Source organism: Gymnodraco acuticeps, unplaced genomic scaffold, assembly GCF_902827175.1.
Source record: "Gymnodraco acuticeps unplaced genomic scaffold, fGymAcu1.1, whole genome shotgun sequence".
Classification (NCBI taxonomy): Eukaryota; Metazoa; Chordata; class Actinopteri; order Perciformes; family Bathydraconidae; genus Gymnodraco; species Gymnodraco acuticeps.
In genome coordinates, this window is record NW_022989755.1 from 2,932,179 (window position 1) to 2,955,205 (window position 23,027).

Sequence of the window (23,027 nt, forward strand, 5' to 3'; positions counted from 1 at the left end):
TGGAGAGGGAAGCACGGAGGTGTGAAAGATACAGAGGCATGAGGAGAAAAAAAGAGGGGGAGGGCCAAGAGAATGTGAGATGATAACTGACTGTCCCTTGGTGGCTCTGAACAGAATGCAATGTTTTTCCTTTCTTCTTCTCTCCTTGGTACTTTGGTGTTGGCCGCCTGCCATTGCTTGGGGCCTAGCAGGCGAAAGTGTTTGTTGCAAACGGGGAAACGGGTGGGCGATGGATCGTGTGCTCACACATGTAGAAAACAAACAGAAGGGGTGCAGAGCATCGGCTGTTTGTGTCTATAAACGTGTGTTTATGTTCCTGCTTTTTTTTCTGTATCATCTCTCTGTAGTCTGCAGACGACCTGCTGGTGGCGTCAGCTGAGTGTCCCAGCGACGATGAAGACATTGACCCCTGTGACCCCAGTTCAGGTGAGACTCCCCCTACCCCCACATCACACTGACTCTGAGTTATTTTCTGTCCTCTACTCTCGCTGTCGCTCAGTGCTTTCCTGCCGCTTGGTCGCTCGCTACAATGAATTTTTCATTTCCAAACTCTCCATCCTTTACTTTGCTTTCAGCTCCTCCCTTCACCATCCCTTATTATTCATCATATCTTTAAGTAGCAGTTTCTTTCTTTTCTACCCCCTCCCTCACCTCCATCCAGCCTGAAGAATTCACATGAAAATTCCCATCAATTGTTTAACATGGTGTCATACTGTATATCACCACACTGCAGCCCCTCGCTGCTGTTGTGTGTCATAAAATGTCAAATGTGTGTAATAAAACTGATATAATGTGCACCTGTGCTCTGGCCCTCCTCTCAACACGGTGTAATATAATCTGTTTACACATTATGTGATAATATGCAAACTGCTTTGGCTCTAAGCTGCAGCCTTCCCTTGCCAGCATGAAGAATTATGTAAAGTGCCCGTCAAATAATTCATCATGATGATGCATTGTATCTTCTTGCGGCAGCCCTCCACTTATCACCTCTACATGTAGTACAAATTAATAATGTGTGCCGTAAAATGTAATGTAACATTGCGTGCCTCCCCTCTCCCCGTCATAGCCCGCCCCCCTCTGCCGGATGGGAAGGTATTCCCGGGTCCGTCTGAGGTGGTCCGGGAGAGCAGCAGCACCACAGGGATGGTGGTGGGCATCGTGGCAGCCGCGGCCCTCTGCATACTCATCCTCCTCTACGCCATGTACAAGTACCGTAACCGCGACGAGGGCTCCTACCACGTGGACGAAAGCCGCAACTACATCAGCAACTCAGCCACACAGCCCAACGGCAGCGCCAAGGACAAACCGCTGGGGATCGCCAAGATCTCCAAGAACAAGAAGAACAAAGACAAGGAGTACTACGTCTGAGGCGGAAGACGTCCAACATATACGCATACACCTTTATATATAACGGTATATGTACATAAATAGATATATTCTCCAAAAAAAAATGATGCACACATACACACCAACATAGACATGCTGATGTTAATGTTTACTCTCCAATAATCACATCTGCACACATGCTGGCAAGCACAAAGATAAACACATTCAAGCACACGTACATTTAAGCACAAACATACACACACACACATACAGACTGGCCTGAGGGCATGGACCCTTATTGTACAGTATTTACCAATGAGCAGAGCCTCTGCGAGAGGCTTGTTTTATGATCTTAAAGACCATTCCAAATGGTTTTAAAAAAGCACCAGTTCAACTCCCAGTAAAGAACCATTTTGGGCCAGCCAGATTAAAAGACCAGTCACTCCCCTGCCTGCCACAGTAGGACCTCTCCTCTTGGACTCAGAGAGGTCAAGGAAGACTTTTATGTAAAGCACATGGCAGACTGAGTGCATTGAGGCAGAGCACCAGAACAAAGATGACGTAATAGCACCAAGCCAAGCACCAAGTGTCTCTTCCAAGTTTCTTGGCCTTCCTCCCTGTTAGCAGACGGGACTCGATGAAGCACTGATGACGCTGAAGAAACAAGCACACTTTCAATCCAAGTGCCAACCCAAGCAGCAGGACAGGGAAATCAGGGTGTAGCCATAGAGACGGTGAATTATGAGTGAATAGGCAGAGGCAGGGCTGGTGCCGTTAATATAATGGATGGGCTGTGGTGCTGATGTTTTACGGCGCCCTCTAAATCACAATGGTGGAATCAGCGGAGAGCTATTTTCCTGGACAGGATACTTGAGAATTCAGATGCTACCTACAGACACGAGTCATGCATGACTGCAGTGTCACACACATACATACAGCACACATGCACACACAGAAAATATAAACAATCTATACCTGCAGACATACACATACCTGCAATGCTAAAGAACCACCATATCTTCATGAGTGACACTGAAGACTATACAAGAAGACAATGGTGAAAATGACAATGACCATTATGATAATTGTTACGGCAATGACGAATATGAAGAACAAAGTATAGACTTTTGGGGGAAGGGAGGGGGGGGCTCCTATTGCACGTGAATTATCTTACTCCGTGTGATTTATACCGCGTTGAAACTCCAGAGGTGACAAACCACAATCATAAACTTACAACCTTGGCTTGAAGTATTCCTAAATACGCACTTCAAACGGATTTTAAGTCAGTGGGATTCAACCATGATTTATTCTGTGAATCAACTCTCAGTTCAAAGTGTGACCATCTCGAGTGTGCTGCATGCCTGAGTCTCTGAGCTGTGCAGTGAAATGGTGGTCCAGAGGTGGTAGGTTTGTTTGTTTGTTTGTTTGTGGGAGGAGGGGAAGGGAGGTGTTGCGGGTTGCAATGTAACTCAAGTGCAACGCCTGGATGTGCGCGTCCACCACAGGCCACGTCCTGTTTTCTAGCCTGATGTCTTATAGGCCACGCCCACTATACCTGCTCTAACCAACCACCTTTTTTATAGCAAAACCCAGCCGAGGAAAATAATCAAAAACAGAACAAAGTAAATGTTACCATGTGTTGCTAATAGATAGAAGAGGCCAGTTCATGATGCCATTGACTATATGACGACCTGAGTTGCTTTGATTTCACTGGCTCTCCCTTTTCTCTCTTTCTCTTTGCGTCCTTTTATCTTCATGCTATCGGTTGACAGATTCATCAATATTCATGAGTTGACCAATACACAGACAGATGGGTTTCCGATCTGGGCTGCGGTATAATTATCTGTTTATGGACTTTTGCTGTGTCTGAGCCCTCCACAGCTCAAGAATTGTAGCTCCACGATATATCAATACAAACAGTGCCATGACATGAACAAGCCCCTCCAGATCTTCCAAGCAGCGTAACCAACCAGTGAGATGCATGCACAATTACGATGGAAAGAAAGGATATGAAAAAGGCCTGTGAGATATGAAAGTATATTGTCCAAATTAACATATTTCCTTATTCTCTCCTTCCTTTACTGGCCTTGACCTCCTTTTTCTTCCCTTCTCTTGTTTAGTATGTTTCGCTATTTACCCTCCCAGTTCCTTCTGTGTCTACTGCTTTCTTTCCCCTCTATCTCTGTTGTGTTGCCATCGGAAACAAAGGCGGTGTCTCAATGGGATACTACATCTAGGTGTTCATTAACCATGTTTATTTTCTATATGTACAATTTTTCTACAGTATTTACTTTTATTTTTATTGTTACGGTTCTTTGATGAACATAAAGTGGAAATTTATTATGAAAAATAGTTTTGAAGATTAATGAGTAAATAAAATATTACCCAAGTGAGCCTGGACTGTGTTCTGTTTGTCGGTTTTTGCCTCCATTAGCTTGCAGACAAAAATACTGTGTTAAATAGGCCATATGAGATCAGAGGCTAATTTGGAAAAACTAAATGGATGATCCTGCGGTCCTGGATCGCGAGCCCTGGATTTTGAGTCGTGGCTGTGGTCCTGGATCATAGTTCCTGGATGGATATCCTCGTGGATTCATCTTATTATTATACACACATGCATTTCCAAACATTTGGACTACTTATGTTGCAAATGTATTATATTTTCAATTACACACGGCATCTATTGCACGTCTGTCCGTCCTGGGAGAGGGATCCCTCCTCTGTTGCTCTCCCTGAGGTTTCTCCCATTTTCCCCTTTAAACTGTGGGTTTTCTCCGGAAGTTTTTCCTTTTACGATGTGAGGGTCTAAGGACAGAGGGTGTCGTATTGTCATACTGATACTCTGTACAAACTGTGAAGACCACTGAGACAAATGTAACATTTGTGATATTGGGCTATATAAATAAACATTGATTGATTGATATGAGATCAGAGGCTAATTTGGAAAAACTAAAAGTAACTCATATTGCGTTAGGGGGGAAATCTTAAATAATAGTTAATCATTTTGGGAATTATGCTTCTTCACTTCCTGGTGAAATTTCCATCCGGTTTGATACACTGCTGAAATTAGGAAACTGACAGCATCTCCAAAAAATTATTAATTAACCATTAATATTTTAATTTATTTCAACTAAAATGTTTCAATTCCCAGCTCTGGAACACACTTAATTTCTGAGTTTTACTTTTATAGAGAAAGTAATTTACTTGCAATTTACTCAGATTTAGGGAGTGATGGATTAACGGGATTACATAATCACGATACAAAAAAAAGTAACTTTATTCCCTTCCAGTTAAATACATAAAACGTTTGATATTTATTCTTCTCTTGTATTCACTTGCAGTGCATTTAATATTGAAGTGCTTCAAAAGTCATGGGAAATAGTCAGGTTACATTACTTTTATATTTTGGTACTCAGATTACTCATTAGATTTTCTTAAAAATTATCTAGCAATTGCAACGGAATACATTTTCAAAGTAACCCCACCCAACATAGCTTTTTCTTTGCTGTTAGAAATGTAAACCTTAGTATTTGAACAAAGATGAACCATGTCTGTGTTAGCGCAGGGGTGGAAATGACAGCTCCCTTTAATCATCATTATAGTGTTCATATCCAAGAAAGTACAATCATCAATAATAAAATAATAATCAGTTGCAGCCCTACTTCGGAAAGAGCTAGCTAACATCTGCTTGATCCTGCGGTATATTTAAGTGTGAGAGTGGTGCTGATCTCCAAATCCAACTCTGCCAGAAAGTGAATCAGCTTGTTTCTCAAAATGTGGAACTATAGGCTATCTATAGTTTCTAGCAAAATATCGACAAGTTGCAGACTCCAACATATTTCTCCTATTCCCTTTCACCTCCTGCTTCATCAAAGTAAGGAAAGTTGCACATTTTCTTTCAAATCCTGCTGTGTCTAACTGGGACAGTAGACACACAAATCCGCACCTCGCACACACCGGATGAAAGAACCCTGAGACTCAGGGTTGAGCTTGCATCCTCAGGTGAGAGAAGCTACAAGGACCTGCTATTTTCAATAAACACCTCCCAAATGTGACTCTCTTGTCTCACGCCTTGTCTTTCTTTTCTGTCTTTTTGCTCTGAACAGTCTGTGCTCAACAAAAGGCTTGTGTTTGGATGTAACCATCTGTAGCTGTGTTGTCCTTGACCACAGCCAGCTAAGATAAAGACAGCACCTGCTATACTCCGTTTATTAAGAAACAACACCAGTGCAAATCAGTTAGCCTACCTAATGCTAACATACACCTCCAAAATTACATTTACAGATGAAAAGAGCAGTTTCGTTAATTATCTTCACAAACCAGAAAACAAAACCTGGATGGATGGAGAACTATAGGCTATAGGCCGCACCGTTGTTATTTACATCAACAATTTGGTTGTGCATCGATTGATGGACCACAGGCTCTTCCCTTGAAAGCACGAAATGTTCACATTAACGCCCGCCTTGACTAACGTGTTGTGTTGGCTAACTCAGTGGTGCTAGCTATTGTTTGCTTTCTTTTGCACAGTGTTATCCAAGGAGACATTGCTGCTACGTTATGTATATTTTTTATTATTTGTTTTATTTTGGGATGGACTGTCCCTGGCTCACACATGATCACATTAGCAGAAACATGTTAAACTATTGTCTAACTACTTAGCTTACTTACCTAAACTCTGCTGGGCTTTGAATTTATAATATTATTTCAACCTCCCCATACTTCCCATGTTAATTTTCAATTAATTAACAACTATGTGACCCTAACATAATGACAAGATATTAAAACTTGATAATATTATGGTTTGGTGTGTAGGCTACTGTTAACGTGCTTACAGTAAGCATGGTGGTAACTAATTTAGCATGTTAGCATTATCTAAAGGGGAACAACACGTTCTCACTCCCAACCCGTCACATGTTGACGGGCGGTCAGGGCCCCTCCCAGTCACCATATTACGCACAGGGTACCCCTTGAGAGTCAGTTTTCAACGGGCAGGGCGTCCCATTGACTTGCATAGAGCTCCCTGAACGTTGGTAATAGACGAGTTGGGATCGCGGCGAAATGCTCTCCGCAGATTCATTCTCACAGCGTTTATCAACCTTATTCTTACTCAATATCAAGCCACACTTATTGTTTTTACTTCTTTATTTTAATCGAATATTGTAGGACTTTTGTTGCCGTCAGTTATGGGGAGAGTAGGGGCTCAGAATACTGAAATCTGTATTGTTTCATTGTTTTTTCCTTCTAATGTTATATTCTTTTCTAAACCACACTGCTATTTACTCAACAATAACACATAATTATCCTTGTGTTTATTTATTTGTTTGATTAATAAACACAAGTTGGAGTCCGTCAGGACCGAGGGTCGGAGCAGCTCATAGTAGTTGCTTTAGAGAATTTTACTCCCGGAAGTAAGTATTCTCTCCGCTTCGCTTGACAAACCCTGTGATAGTCCTCAAGCTCTGTGATTGGATGTTTGAGTGTGTGCCGAGGGTTACGCCGAGCGTCGAACAACACTTTGAAATGGGATGGAACCACGGCAGACTGTCCAAAACTGGATTCGAACGGGTCCACCCCGTCCCCCCCTCCCCCACCCCGTCCCCAGAACTACACATGCTGGCTATTGTGTGTTTTGCACTATGGTTTTGCAACATGTTCTATGCCACGTCTCTGCTGGGAATTGTAGTTTTAAAAGACGTTTTTGTATTTCCCATAATAAGAAGTTGCCAGTATTAAACTGTGTACATCTCTGGAGGTTTAGGGGATAGCAAACACTCAAATAAACATATAATTAATAAATGGGTGAAAATTGCTTGTGCCCCTAATGGGGCAGCATTAATATATACCCACATGACAGCTAAGGTCAGAAGAGCTTTATTTAACAGCTGGTATTATGTTTGTGACCCCTCCTGTTGTTCATTGATAAGCCTGAAACATGCACTTGTCAAGGTTCAGAGGCAAATTGTGCAAATATGGCAGTAGCCATCGATCATCTTAAGATAATATATACTTTATTGATCCCAAGTTGGAAACATTTGCGTTACATCAGCATGTGTAACAGTTGTAAATATGCAGTGGTGTTTATTTGTAAATCATTTAGTATAATCACACAAATTCTGTGTTTTATATTTAATAATTCTGTGTTCTTTATTTATTGAGTATTCAATACCTGACAAGGTCAGAGATGAAAAACTTGGGTCGCAGGTTCCTCAACAGTGCATTACAAGACATCTATCAATATGTGTGTATACCTCCACCATTAAACTGTCGTATTCTGCACATTTCTTATACTATCTACATACATCTTATAAGAGTATAATAGCCTACATATGTATAATATCAGTTAAAATAAGTGCTTAAACATACAGTAGTTAACATTGCAGGAAAGCAATATATTAGTACTTTGTCAGGCTTAATATTTATACCCCCAAAGCTTTTTTCTTATTCAAAATAAGACCTTAACCTAAAGTATTCTTTAATGTTTAAATAAAGCCTTATTAGTTTGTCTGTCTGTGTCTCCTATTAATATATAATAATGAAAAGAATACATTTCAATAACGTGCTTTAACCACCAGGTGTCCCTTTCTATCAGCTGTGCGCCATTATGGTGTAAATATACCAATATACCGATTGGATCAAATATAAAAGTCAGCCGAATTAGTATTGATACTGCAAGGAGACTTATATTGTGAAGAGAAATTGAAGATTTTGTTTAATTGCTGATATATTTATGATCCACGTCACATATTCAGTTTCGGCGGCAGTTCCTCATGTTTGTCTAGAAGTCTTCTCATCAGGTGTTACGACCCTGGGGACCTGGGCGTAACAAAGGGCTCTATAAATAGCGAACTACAGTAGATATGTAATATTTAATGCAGTCGAACCGTGTATTACAATGCCGTTGACAATGTGATGACCCCCAAAGAGAAAAGCAAGCAAACTCGGAGTAAAGTATTATTTTATTTTTCGGATTTCACATCAACAGGAAGTCCGGTTAACTAAAATGTCAGTGCGGAACAACCCATAGGTCCGTGGGTGAATAATGTCAATCACCACATTACACACATCCCTTCACATTTACATTTTAATTTACATCAAAGTATTTCGTGAGGCCTTCTAAAATGTTTTAAAATATAATTAGGGTTGTAGTTGAAGAGTTTGTAAATTATTGCGTTGCCTGGCAACACAATCGCACAACGGCACGTCCATTAATTCCACAACCACACACATGGATTAACATCGATTTAATGCATTAATGTAGCCTTTGTTTCTGCTAAAAAAAGAGGTGTCGACCAGCTGGGGCAACAAGAAAATCGGCGAAATCGAGTGTGACTATTAAAAAATAAATCATTATTATATTAATATTGACAATAACAACCGACCGTCGGAGTAGCATTTGCTGGGGAGTGTTCTCATGGCGTCTATTATCAACGCTATGGGAGGTCTATGAAGGTCTATGGGATGCCCTGCCCGTTGAAAACTGACTCTCAAGGGGTACCCTGTGCGTAATAAAGTGACGGGGAGGGGCCCTGACCGACCGTCAACATGTGACGGGTTGGGAGTGAGAACGTGTTGAGGGGAAACGCATGTATCTTAGTTGTATAAAAATGATTGAAGCTCCGGACAGAGCTTACAAAAAGACATAGCTTTAACTGATTTCACTTGAGTCAGTGTCGGTAGGGCCTGAAGACTACCAGTTTGAATATGACAGCAACTTTGATAGGCTGCTGCATGCAGGTGTGACAATGGTATTGCTAAGTCTTTGAATCTTCTTGTAAATATCTTGTTAAGTAAAAGCAGAGCCGAGTAAAAGTAATGCCAGAAGTCAGGTCATTGTTATAAGAGACACACAGGCTGCTGTCGTGAAACAATGTGCGAAAACTGGAAATTATAAACTGGAAAACATCAAGGTGTAGGCTTGTACATTAACAGACATTTGACATATAGGAGAGCAAGTGATTGAAATTACATCATCAAAAGCAGTGGTCCTTAAAAATGCCCCACTAAAGCCACATTAGTAAATGAAGAGGCACACTATCAGGGTCGTGGAACAAACTATCCTGAGAAAAATGTATATTTACTTTTTGATGTTCTGCATCTATAAGCTTGTAGATAAAGGATGCTGTCTAGCTTCATGCTGCAGAGTTAAAAGCTACATTATTTCCTCCTGCCAGGTGCAAAGTAATCAGCAAGGGATTGCATGTATCATGTATCAGCACATACATGCACACAGATGTCATTATCTTCCTCTTCCTCAGTCCTTCACTTCCACTCCTTTTTGCAGCTGCATATGTAAGACCCTGTCTATCTTCCTGTCTTTTCTCTATTTCTGTTTCTTTCTTGCCTTGTGTATAAGCCAAACTGTGGGAGAATGTATGAATGTGTGTGTGTGGTCATGTCAGGAGCTCAAGGCTGTGTTTTTCTTTCTGCTTTGGAATAAATGGCTCTGTTCATCCACATGCGGTTCCCACAGTTCGAGAAACACAACTATGTATCAATACAAAAGAATATGTGTGGGAAACTGAAGACACATCAAATAGAACATTTAAAAGCTTTAACATGATTTGATTGTAACGTGTGTGTGTGTGTGTGTGTGTGTGTGTGTGTGTGTGTGTGTGTGTGTGTGTGTGTGTGTGTGTGTGTGTGTGTGTGTGTGTGTGTGTGTGTGTGTGTGTGTGTGTGTGTGTGTGTGTGTGTGTGTATGTGTGTGTGTGTGTGTGTGTGTGTGTGTGTGTGTGTTTGTGTTTGTGTTTGTGTTTGTGAAAGAGAGTGTCCTTGCAGGCTGTCGGTCCTGCTGACGTGTGGTGACTGCAGTTAGAGAGGAATATTATGTCCATCGCTATCACAGCTAGGTGTACTCCTCTTTCAACACAAATATGAGACAGGAGACAAAACAGATTCACGCCTGTTCCCTAAAATTATCCTGTTTGTGTTAGTTTAATCACATAACTTGGAATTTGAAAAACAACGGGCCAAAGATAACTCCCTTTTGTCGGTATTTTTGTTGTTTGTTCTATGTATCTTTGATACGATTTCCAAGAAACGTCAATGTAACTCCATCAATATATAAACATACACAGATAAAGATCATATAAATTATAATGGGACAACAAAATATTTTTTAAAACATTATTCCACCACACACACACACACACACACACACACACACACACACACACACACAACACAGCAGAGACCTCCTACATCCTCAAACACCAAAAGCTTTTCACACGCCCCCATTATTCACCAGTGCATGGAAGAAACCCCCAAATCACCTCACACTTCTTCTCTTTCTTCGACCTAGCGGGGACCCAGAGTTGTTAGACTGATAAACGGGCAAAACTATTTATATCAACTGTGGAGTGTAAGCTTTGGTTGACAGCTTGCATGTATGAGAAACACCACGTGGGAGACAGAGAGACCGGAAAACCAAACAAAAAAATATCAATCAGAAGAAGCAAAGGAAGAAAAACAAGGAGATTTAAAGAGTACACACCTAAAAAAAACAACATCCTGCAAAGATGATGGTGGTGATTCTGATCATGTTCATGATTGTGATGATGAAGACAGCGTCACCTTGCCCGGGAATTGAACAAGATCTTTTTGGGGTCTTAGAGATTCCATCAAATGTCTCGAGCAGCACCAATTGCCTGTGAGTACAAACACATTATGTACACGTTTAATGAACACTACAATGTGCTGTCTAAACCACTTTAGATATTCCAATTGGCTTGCTACACAATAATTTAACATCTGAGAGGAATACTTTGGATTTTCCTTCAATAACGGCAATGCCTCTTAGCTCTTTATACATTTCTCTGCTTGTTGGCAAATGTACAGAAAAACAAAGGATATGCAGATATGGAGCCTCGTGTAAAATAGTTCTTCTTCAACTTATCCCTATTGTAGATGGTTTTCGTGAACATGTATATGTGTACGCTTTTCTTTTTTGCATTTCTTTTTGGAGTTATGAGACTTAGATTTAAAAAAAGAAGGAACAGAAACTAATCAGCTAAAAACCAATATATCCTGAATTTGAATCCACTTTACTTACTTTTAAGATCTGGATAACATGTGATCGTACATTTCCTATAATGCCAACCAACTCAAAAGCTCAATTAAAATGTCTTGTACATTTTTGTTTTTTCGCTATACATCTGTAGTCTCTAGCCATTATCAGGTCATTTGAGGTTATTGTATCAAACTTTAGAAAGCTCAGACTTGATCAAAGCGTTTTTTCTGAGTCCTCTTTATGATTTTCATGTATTAATGTGTAATGTAGTTGAGTAAAGTGTCCCTTCACTCAACCCATACAGCCGACATATGTCAATATTACAGGAAGGAACCCAACCCAAAATAGTATTTCTCACCATGTTACACCAATCCAAATTCAGGGAGCATGCCTTTGTCCAATATCCCATCCCGTGAGCATGCATAATCATTTAGACTTTCCTCTCTAATCCTCCATCAGTCCTCATGGCTGAATTCTGCCCTGAAATGCTGTCTTTGTTAAATATTTGCTTAATGAAATGTATGCAGAGTGTGTCTGCTCGCCTCCAGCAACTCAAAGCTTTCTAATGTGTCCACAGGTTAAAGATGGCCAGTGGAGTTCTTATGTAAACAAACTAAAGTTACACTTACTGTCAATGTTTCTCACAAAAACATACTGTGTGTATCCCTGGAGCATAATCAATACGTTGAATGCACGTTGTTCTTCCTTGTAGAAATGGTGCAGAGATTACGTTCATGTTTACTGGCTTGCAATCGTCTTCTTCACAATTCTTTGCATATTACCCCTACCAAGGGCTGTCAGCAGAACAGCGTTATTCTAGTGTTGTGTCTGCACCCCAGCCCACAATCAGTAGTTATGGGCTCAGTGCTAAAAGTTGGCATAATAGCTAAGCATAATAGCAGTAAAGCTGGCAAGACCATATCTACAGTTTATAATAAACCTGCAAGTGATCAGGAAAATATTTGAAAACATTGTTGAACATCTTAATATTACTTGCGATAAATAAACCAATGCCTGCCTGCTGCTTTCAGGACACCGATTAAACATAGGAAAATCCCTGTTTCTTTTTTTTATTTAAATAAAGTGAAATATTTCCAACATTCTTTTATTGCACATATTGAACTGAACACAAAATGCATCCTAACGAACAATGATTTCCATTTTAAAGGTCACTTATTATGCAAAATCCACTTTTTCACGAGTGGATTTACTTTTATACATAAACATATCATCACCTTATCATCTGAATCTCCTCCTAGAGTTGAGGACATTGTGTTATTTTTAACCAAATATCTCTCAGAGGGACGTGGGGAGTGGCTCCTTATTTTCATCTAAAGTAACAGACAGAGAATCAGCACTTTTGAAACAGGGCTGAAACAGAGGGGATTATGGGATGCTACAATACACAATCTGTTTTATTTCGAGCCAAACACTTCAGATATATGTTTTGTATATATCTGAGACCTATAATATATTGATGAAAAACAGGACCTTTAAAGTGCAGTTTCCTACTGATACTCTCTTTCAACCAACCCAAATTATCCCTGCATGCAATATCACAGCCTTTAGCGGTATTATGTCAAAAATTGCGATAACAATTAAAAAGATGTAATGTAATTGTGCGGGCCTATGTCATATTATATGTGTGTGAGGACAGATTTTGAGAATAGTGTTACTGGGCGTATGGTGTAGGAACTGGGGAAGGGCCCTGATTTGACGTAATGACGTGTGTGCCAGCTAAATACTGCAAGTGATTTATGTGTTGTTTGACACTTTGACACATAACTGGATGATACAGGGTGTGAACTATGAACTTTTATGTTGGCCTTTAAAAGGTTTTCAAGGAATCTCAAGGCCAGAAGGAGGAGGGGACGGGACGATGGTTGAGAGGATCAGCCTAAGAATTAGGGTTTCCTAAAGCACAATCATCCACTTAAACATACACAAGAGCAACGCACAGATTTACATATTCTTACCCTACAATACAGCTGACACAATAACTAACTTTGTGGCAGAAAGAAGAAGCGTTCATTCCCAAGAGACGTTCTGTGAACTCCTAGGAGGCGATGTGTGTGTGCTCATCCGTTCTGCTCTGCTTGAAGGTCAAGGCTCAGGAACACTGAGATATTTACAAGAATGCGGCAATGGACGGCCATTTCAACGAGGATCCAAAACCACCAGAGGCAACATAAGCTTGGGATCTTTGATAGATATTCTGTAAACAAAACAGTTTACTTATTGTGTGAAAAAACAATTCCTAATATGATTGAGTAACATGCACATATGTGGAAATGTCCACCAATGACTTTTTAAGGATTTCTCCTCTGTGATTATGTTCCAGTGATCTTTGCTGAGAGGTGATGTGAATGGTCTTTGTATCAACAGGTCTATCACGTGTAAGCAGATCACAGCGATCCCCGGGAGGGCCTTCAGCCGCCTGCAGAACCTCACGAGGCTGTGAGTGTCTGCTGTTCATGTTTATTCTTTGACTTGGAACATAATGAACGGGAAGTCAAAACACGGAGGAGAAGTGGTCGGGCCTCAAATTCTTGGTATATAGATTGAGATTACAAATACAGCCTTGTGTTTGGATTCATTTGGTGGTGACTCTACCTTAGGTGTCATCACATCTAAACTAATGGAAAAAAGAAAGGTCAAAAAATATATTTGTCCTGCAAACCTTAGTCTTGTATTGTGTGTTCATGTGGATAATAGCGAACACAAAATGTATGGTACATACTGTAAAGCCGAATGATTGCCATGATAATATACTATATATATATATATATATATAGTATATACATGAGATTTAATTAATCAAATCACTAAAACTATGGAAAACAGGAACCAGAAGTACTGCCATTCTAATTGCGCCTTTAACTTCATTAGGTTTTTTTACAATGTGTAATGTAATTATTTGAAATAGCAAACATGCAACAACAGGGATGTTAAATTAGTCTTTATAACAAAAACTCTCTACAAAATGTAATTTCTAATCTCTGTTTCTCACCACAAACATAAGTATAATATCAAGGAACGACATGCTGGAGAATATCAACGCGTTTGCCTTCACCAGACTCCCCCTGCTAACTGAAATGTGAGCATACCGGTTTTTTTACACTACCTGTGATGTATTTTATACAACATTCTCTGTTATGGAACAAAAAGAGCTGCACACTCTGAGAAAGCAGCTCATTCTTCTGTTCTCCTCAGCTACATCTCTGACAACGGTGCTTTGAGGAGTATAAAGGCTTCTGCTTTTTCTGACCTCCCTAAACTCCAAACGATGTAAGTATAACACGATAATGGCAGCTGTGAAACCATGTCATAGCAGTCGGTTATATTAATGGGTACATATGCATTCCTTTCAGAACCATAATTAATGCAATACACCTGATCCACATCCATGAAGATGCATTCAAGAACATCACGAGACTAAAGCATTTGTAAGTAATGTGGCGAAGCCTGCGAGCTAGTTCAGACAGTCAACTCGAGCACCAATCATACATTAACATGTGACGCACCTCGTCCCTCTTACAACCAACCAAACACATTCTCCTAAACATGCCGCTCTATTTAAGCTGCCAGGTCTTCCTGCCTCTGCCTCGCTATGCCACTGCTGTGTTCACTTACTATTGCTGCGTTCATGTTCCTGCTGCTGTGTTTCATGTTGCTGCTGCTCGCCTGCCCCACCACCACCCCAGCTTCCACCCCAGCTTCCACCTGTAGGCTCGGGGGATAGTTATCTAATCATCACTCAATGTTCTTTGTAAATCTGTGGAGTGATGAGGCCCGAGCCTAGACGCCAAACTCAAGCTATATGCTGCTTCTAATAAACATATTAAGAAACACGTGAGTTGTCTGACTGAACTCAGTGATAGTGTAATTCTTCCTTCTTCAATGTGTGTTTTTCAAGCTGATTGTGAGTCCAAATTGGGTCATGGCAGACAGGCCTACTTTAAGGGCTCCCTCACGACCAGTGGAAGATAAATCAAGTGTCACACACTGTTCATTTCAGCAATGTAAAATATGCATTTATTGTTTACATCTTTTCAAATAACTTAAAGTAATTGTTATAATTCATTGCCAAAATTCCTCCCTTTGAAAAAACTTTTCTTAAATGTGGTATTATTATTTAAATGTCTTAAATGAAAGGCTGAAGTCAACTGAGATGGGATAAGTAGTTAAGTAAAAGTAGAAGTACCAGAGTGTTACAAGTAAAAGTTCTGCATTCAAAATGTTACTCAAGTAAAAGTACAAAAGTATTAGCAAAACATACTTAAAGTACCAAAAGTATTGGCCCATTTTTAGAATAATATATATGATATGTTTTGATTATAATGATTGATCATTAAAGTGTTATTAAAGCTGGTAAAGGTGCAGCCAGTTTTAATGCCTTTGCAGGGTAGCTTGTGAATTTACTCCAGGTGGAACTAAAGTCTTACTTAAATGTTGATTATATTTCACATCATTCATCTAAATCTGAAAAGTAAATACATGTCGTGGAGTAAAAGTACAAGATTTACCTCTAAATTGTAGTGGAGTAGAAGTACAATGTAGCAAAAAATGGAAATACTCAAGTACAAGTACCTCAAACGTGTACTGAAGTACAGTAATTGAGAAAATGTATTTAGTTACTTTACACCACTGGAAGTCAGTGTCCTTGGAAAGTTTTGTTCTATAAAAACCTAAATCGAATCCATTGGATGTAGCAAAGAAATGGCAAAAAAGTCCATTTGATTTATTTTGAGGGTCGTTTGGATTGAATAGAGATGGTATATGCACCTAGCACTGATCAAATTATATGAAAAAAGCAATCAACTGTGAAGTGTCTCCATATTATGGTTCAATATTTAAAATATTGCTTTTCAAAAATGTGTTGTCCTTGTTTGTTTGTCTTTCTAAATTCAAAACCTTTTTGTCCCAGTTTTAAATGGGTGCTGAACGTTTAACTTGTTATGTGTGTTTTTTAGAACAGGGAGTGCTTTATTTATCCCCCACATGAGCTTCTCTCTGAATATCTTACAATCTCTTCACTTAATCATTTGTGTCCCTGTTAATACAATGAATGCAACATTGTCTGATTTTATCACGATGACTCACCACACAGAATATGTGTTGTTCAGAGTCTGCAGTCAGTGTGACTGTAGTAACATTTGGTGGTTAATCTGCACCTCATAGGGAAATCTCCAACACCGGGCTGAAAAGATTTCCAAACTTCACCAAGATCCACTCCACGGCCGAAAGCTTTCAGTTGTACGTATCTAAACACAAATGCCCACACACTATTATTCCCACTTGCATTTGAACATGTAGGCTATTGTTTGCACACAGAGTTAAATATGCCCAGAAGAAATCACACCATTGAACAAAACCTACGCACTGAGTAGTCCTTACAGAACGGAGTATCAAGAAAACAAACCATCTGTCCCTTATCCCCGGCATTTATAAATTCTTCTTCAAACCATCTGACATCCATCAGCTTCAAAGTGGATTTAAAGAAGATTGCAGCATGTATTCCTGATATTACTTGTGCTCATATCTGCTGTTTTTCATCATATTTGAATTAATGTTTTTATCTTTGTGCTGCTTAGTGAAATGAAAGATAACATCGACATAAGGAGAGTCCCCAGCAATGCCTTCAGAGGCCTCTGCACTCAATACATCAGCAAGATGTAAGACATTCATTACTTTTTTAGAAACACGTGCGCCACCCTCGCACAGCTCTGAGTGGGCATTACATGCGCAATGATGAATGTTCCCTGAAACACTCTCTGCCCTCTTCACTAAGTCCTGCATGTGTTTCTACAACTTGTCTTCTTCTCAGCAGTTTTATCACTCGTGCTGCCTCTTTGTTTTTATTCCATTGAGTATCTCCATATGTATGCTACCTTACGTCTCTTTCTCTCCACTATACTATATGTGTAAGTTAAGTGGTGTATTGCTTATGTACATTTTTCCAACAGTTTATTAGATGCTTAACAAATCATTATTTAAATACAAACCCTCTCATCAGTAAATAAAATACTGTATATTGAACTACCTGACATATTGTAAAAAAGTAACTCCCTCTCAACCAGTTGCAACAATAAAATGCTTATAATTAATAATATCATATTATAATACATAGAATGTGTAAGGGAAACTTCTGCAGCAATGGAGAGTCAGGACTCAGAGAGACACGAGGAGAGTTGAACAATGATGTTTATTACAAGTCAACGGCCGGAGAATTCATATCACAAGTCACAGCAGCAAAAGGTTCTGACTGCACGGGTGGGTTGCCCTGTCGCATCTGACCAGCGTATCTCTCGATAGACCTTTTAACTAGTTTACAGAGAGTTAATGAGCATATTGGGGCATTAACACATGGAGACACTGAATCACTTATCTGACTCTTAGGCTCTGTGACCGAGAGTTGACCGGTCATAAAACTGAGACTAAGTGCTGGAGCACATTCCTTAAAGCTGGCGTCACAGATCAGGGTTAGTCGTAAACGTCAACAGGCAATAAGGTTAAATATCTAAAGTAAAGACAGAAATATTCTTTGACAGAATGTACCAAAAGTTAAACACATGTTCCTTCAGATAACAATTGACTTTACTTTTAATCTTTAGTACTTTAATTTATATACAGTTTTTAAAGTGTCTAGTACAAGTTAAAGTACTAAAGATTAAAAGTAAAGTCAATTGTTAAAGATATAGAAAGATATAGAAATATACTCATATACACTGAAGAAATTGAAACGTTGAATTTAATTAAATGTATTATGTCAACAGATTCCACATAATTGTATGAGGTTAGTTGAAAGCAATAATATTAAGTTTAAAATATTAGGTTCAACTTCATATTATTGCTTTCAGTAAACCTAATTAGTGTGAATGCTATTTATAGCATTCCACTATAGTTCTTCAAATCTTCAAATCAACCAATACCTTGCTCTCAATAACTTCAGCACACTTTCAGCTACAGAAACCATTCAAATATCAAACTATTCAGCCTTTTCAGCAATCGATGGGAAACTTTCATCTTTTTTTTTTCAATACTTTTTGGAATATTCAGCTTTTTAAACTCTTTTTTTAACATGGAAGTCAATGGGAGGAACCTTCAAATCCTCTTTTACCTACACCTTGCGCCAAATGCTTCTCCTTCCACATACTTTCAGCTAGAGACTTCATTCCAACTTTAAAATGATCACATTCGCAAGCATTTTCAATGACGCACCTCTGCAAGAACATTGTCATTTTAAAAATGCAAATTCTTGCTTATAATGGAGTATTTATAAGTTGTGGCATTACCGCTTTCATTTAAGTAGAATCTAAATGTATAGCTTAGTCTAACAAATGTTTTTTGCCAACAGCTTCTGAGGAAGTCTTACATAATAGTTAATACTTTCAATTTCGTGTTTTTGTGAAATCATACCGTTTAGTCATTTCGAACAAAGGAACTGCAGACACTAAAATTAGCTTGTATTATTCAGTAGAGTTTATTGTTAGGAATTGTTTGTGTTGGAGCCACATAACTGTTGTTTGGCTTCCCTTTCTAATGACAGAATGCTCTGCGGAAATGGCATCGAGGAGGTGGCAAGTGACGCCTTCAACGGCACAAAGATTGTCAGATTGTGAGTCACAGCACACACGATACAAACAGAAGATTTACTCAAAAAGAAAAGAAAAAATCATTTTACATATTTGATTTTTTTCTCTCTTAGGTCCCTAAAAGGAAACAAACAGCTTACTCACATCAATCGCAACGCCTTTGTAGGTTCCAGTGAGTTGGAAATACTGTAAGCATGACATCAGCAGTCACTCATGATTCTCGCTGCTCATCATCACTTGTAAAAACTAGGAGAAAACGACAAACACAATGTGGCTCAGAAACACCTTATATACATGCCAGATTCAAGGTAAAAATAAACCAAGTGCTTTTAATCTGGTTTGGAGAGAGATTTATTTCACCTGTTTGTACTCCAATCAAAGAGACACCTATTTAAGTAGCAATCAGAAGAAAAGACTGTTGTAGTTTAGACTTTCATTGCTATTGTGTGTTTTCCATTCCAACAATTATTTGGAAATCAGTCAGAGTCATGAATTTTCTACCAATAATTTATAATTACATTTTGTTACTGGAGTTTCTATTCCCTTAAAAAGGTGAATTTAAGCTTTGATTAACTTTAAAAGAGATATGTGGCATTGAATTATGAAATGATGAGTGTTAGATAGCAATTTGTTTGTGTGTGTTTGTTTGTAGGGACATTTCCAACACAGCCCTCAAATCCCTGCCACACTGCAACCTCAGTGGACTTCGGGTGCTGATCGCAGAGTCCGCACATAATCTGAAAAAGCTTCCTGATGTTAAACTTTTCACCAAACTCCAACACGCCAACCTGACGTACCCGTCTCACTGCTGTCCCTTCCAAAAGATTCACAGAAATGGGTATGCATGCATTATCATCCCAAAAGGTTTATGAACAGGAAATTAGATCAACAAAATATGCTGATTTCTTGCAGAGAGATTGAATGAGAAGATCAATGGCACTCTTATGTTTTAATTTCTCTGTGTGAAACAATTATTTTAAAAACAAATGTTCAACTTTATGGGCTTTTATCAAGATATTTGTTTTAGAATTCTCTCCAAAAATATATATTATTTTCCTAAAATGTGTTTATTATTGCAAAAATGTATGCCCAGATATCACACGTATTTTCGATTAGGCTAACATATCAGCCATTTTACACACAGTCTATTAAATAACATTGTATAGGTTTTACTGTTGGGGAAACATACAAACATATACCCATTTATTAGGTCAAATGAATGCAACATTTTAGTCAATTTGATCACATTTTTTGTGAGGGTGTACAACGCATAATATTTAAATGTAAAAATGACTAACAGGAATATATTTTACATATTTAAGCAATGTTTTGTTTGTGATATCAGTGTCTTCTCCATTGTTGGATCATTACAATTAACTAATACTATAGAACTGCCCACAGAGCCTTGATCTTGAGGTCTTGTTGACATAAAATCTGAAAAATATGTAAAGTAAATAGGATAATGTATTTATGGTAAAAACAAAGTAGAACTCTTTGTGTCATTTTGTGCTAGATCGGGGAATGAGGACCTGTGCTCCAATCCAAACATTTCTAAATTCCTAAACTGCCCCAACTTCACCCTCGTCCCCTGCACCCCAACCCAAGATGCCTTTAACCTCTGTGAGGACATAATGACTGCTGTCCCCCTGCGGGCCCTCATGTGGATCATCTCTGTGCTCGCGCTGGTGGGGAATGCAGCCGTTCTTCTGGTTTTGTTAGGTATGAAATACCAATATATAACAATCAATAGTAATTGTGTTTCTTACTACCTTCCCTTAATCTGTCCTACTTTCTCTCAGTGTTTGTTTATTCATTTCCTTCCCTTGTTTACTCTCTGCTTTCCTTCCTTGTGCTCTTTCTTCATTTGTACCTTCCTTTCCTAATTTCCTTCTTAAAGTTTCTTGCTTTTGTCCTTTGCTTATAGGCGATATCAGTTTCTTCTTCTCTTTCTCACGACAAAATATCGACTTGATGAGGTTTTACTGGTAGAATTGGTTCACGAAGAACAGTTTGATGACAAAGATTTTGTCTTTTTTCTCTTCCTCATGTGTTGTCAGGCAGCCGCTCCAAACTGACCGTTCCTCGTTTCCTCATGTGCCATTTGGCTTTCTCTGACCTCTGCATGGGCATCTACTTGATCATCATAGCAACGGTAGACATGCTGACTCGTGGCTTGTACTACAACAGCGCCATAGGCTGGCAGACGGGCCTGGGCTGCAGCGTTGCGGGCTTCTTCACGGTGTGTTTGGAGTTCTGTGCAGGCAGATCCTAGCATTACATAAATAACAACACTCATAAATGTCTGCCTGTTTGTTTCCATGACAGGTGTTTGCCAGTGAGCTGTCAGTGTTCACTTTAACAGCGATCACTCTGGAGCGCTGGCACACGATCACACACGCTCTGCGGCTGGACCGTAAACTTCGCCTGAGACACGCATGCGTCGTCATGACAGCAGGCTGGATCTTCTCCTCTATCGCTGCTCTGCTGCCCACAGTCGGGGTCAGCAGCTACGGCAAGGTGAGCGCTCTGTGAAGGCCGCACACTCTCCATACTCCCTGTGAAAAATATTACTATATGTTCCTTCAGAATTTGCTCCAGTCCATATGATTAGGGATGCAAAATGGTGAGTCAAGTATTTTTCTACAAATGGACATACTGATTTATATGTATTGAAACATGCTTCAAACCATGCAAAAACAACTCATTAAATGCAATATTGTTTATGTTTGAGATGACATTCTAGATACAGGGCAGTTATTTGTATTAGTTTTTAAGCCAATTATTTCTCAATTTATTGTTTGATCCATAAAACATGATAACAAAGTGAAAACTGTCATCCTTCTAGAGCCCATGGTAACATAATTAAATGTATTATTGTGGCTGACCAACATCACAGGTATTCAAGTCTTTAAAACATTAAAGAACCTGAAGATCATCAAATGTTTTTTTTTACAATTAATTGATTAACAAAATGATTGCAGATTCATTCTGTCGATCAACATATTCATTAATAAACGTAATCATTTGAAAATACACAACAATGAATCATATCACACAGTATGCTCACTGAAGTGTCTGATAATGCATTTCCAATATCAAACCTATGTTTTTAAAGAAAGTTACAAGCTGTACAAATTCAGTTATATAAAAACGACTTCAAGGTTTTATGTTCTTTATGACCTTAAGTTGGTGATGTAGTTTCTTTGTTCATCTGAATATAAAAATATTTCCATAAAGAGTAGATGTCTGTTTAATGCTTTCTTGGCCACAAACCTTTTGAGAGACTTTAAAGCTTTCTTTGTTTAGCGTATTAATTCCAGTTTATATCATGATAATTCAGTACATGCAAGGCCCTTGTACACTGTGAGATTCTAGAATATGTTGATGTTCACCTGTCTCTATATGTGTGTGTTACAGGTGAGTATCTGCCTGCCCATGGATGTGGAGTCTCCGATGGCTCAGGTCTACGTGGTGTCTCTCCTCCTCTTCAACATCCTGGCTTTCTTCTGTGTGTGTGGCTGTTATCTCAGCATCTACCTGACCGTCCGCAATCCTTCGTCTGTGCACGCCCACGCTGACACTCGCGTGGCCAAACGCATGGCCGTGCTCATCTTCACAGACTTTGTCTGCATGGCTCCCATCTCCGTCTTTGCTGTGTCAGCCGCCCTCAAGCTCCCTCTCATCACTGTGTCAGATGCCAAACTGTTGCTGGTCCTCTTCTACCCCATCAACTCCTGCTCCAACCCCTTTCTTTATGCCTTCTTCACTCACACCTTCAGGCGGGATTTCTTTCTTCTCACGGCTCGCTTTGGCCTGTTTAAAACTCGGGCGCAGATTTACCGGACGGAGAGCTCCTCCTGTCAGTAGCCAGGATGTAAGAGCAGCCATGTTGTGCTGTACTCCATAGACCAGGCCAGGGATCACCAACTACATTTGTCCAAGGGCCAACATGTATCCAATAGACACTATCGCGGGCCAGCGATTTTTATATAGCCCAGAATTTTTTAAGTTGGGGGTGGGGGGGGGTTGGGGGGTGCTAGTGGAGCGCGCTCAGGTACTGCGGACCGCATAAAGCTTATCAGACTCTTCACGCTAAC

The 23,027-nt window shown here is 39.4% G+C and overlaps 2 protein-coding genes across 20 annotated transcripts in view; both read left to right on the forward strand.

Moving 5' to 3' along the window:
- The window catches only part of nrxn1a (neurexin 1a), a 57,796-nt gene extending 54,072 nt beyond the window's left edge, over positions 1 to 3,724 (forward strand). For all 19 annotated transcript variants that reach the window (XM_034212891.1, XM_034212898.1, XM_034212942.1 and 16 more), the window contains 2 exons: positions 348 to 426; positions 1,067 to 3,724. In XM_034212891.1, coding sequence (XP_034068782.1) covers positions 348 to 426; positions 1,067 to 1,368 — 381 coding nt within the window. In that variant the 3' untranslated portion in view covers positions 1,369 to 3,724. The remainder of the gene's footprint in view (positions 1 to 347; positions 427 to 1,066) is intronic.
- Positions 3,725 to 10,752: 7,028 nt separating this feature from the next.
- fshr (follicle stimulating hormone receptor) lies at positions 10,753 to 22,797 on the forward strand. Its single transcript, XM_034214153.1, has 14 exons — positions 10,753 to 10,975; positions 13,721 to 13,792; positions 14,358 to 14,432; positions 14,549 to 14,623; positions 14,707 to 14,781; positions 16,517 to 16,591; positions 16,930 to 17,010; positions 18,885 to 18,953; positions 19,044 to 19,118; positions 19,583 to 19,768; positions 20,444 to 20,649; positions 20,988 to 21,169; positions 21,256 to 21,447; positions 22,348 to 22,797. The coding sequence occupies exons 1-14, from the start codon at positions 10,845 to 10,847 to the stop codon at positions 22,795 to 22,797; spliced, it is 1,944 nt and encodes a 647-aa protein (XP_034070044.1). The 5' UTR covers positions 10,753 to 10,844.
- Positions 22,798 to 23,027: the final 230 nt, after the last annotated feature.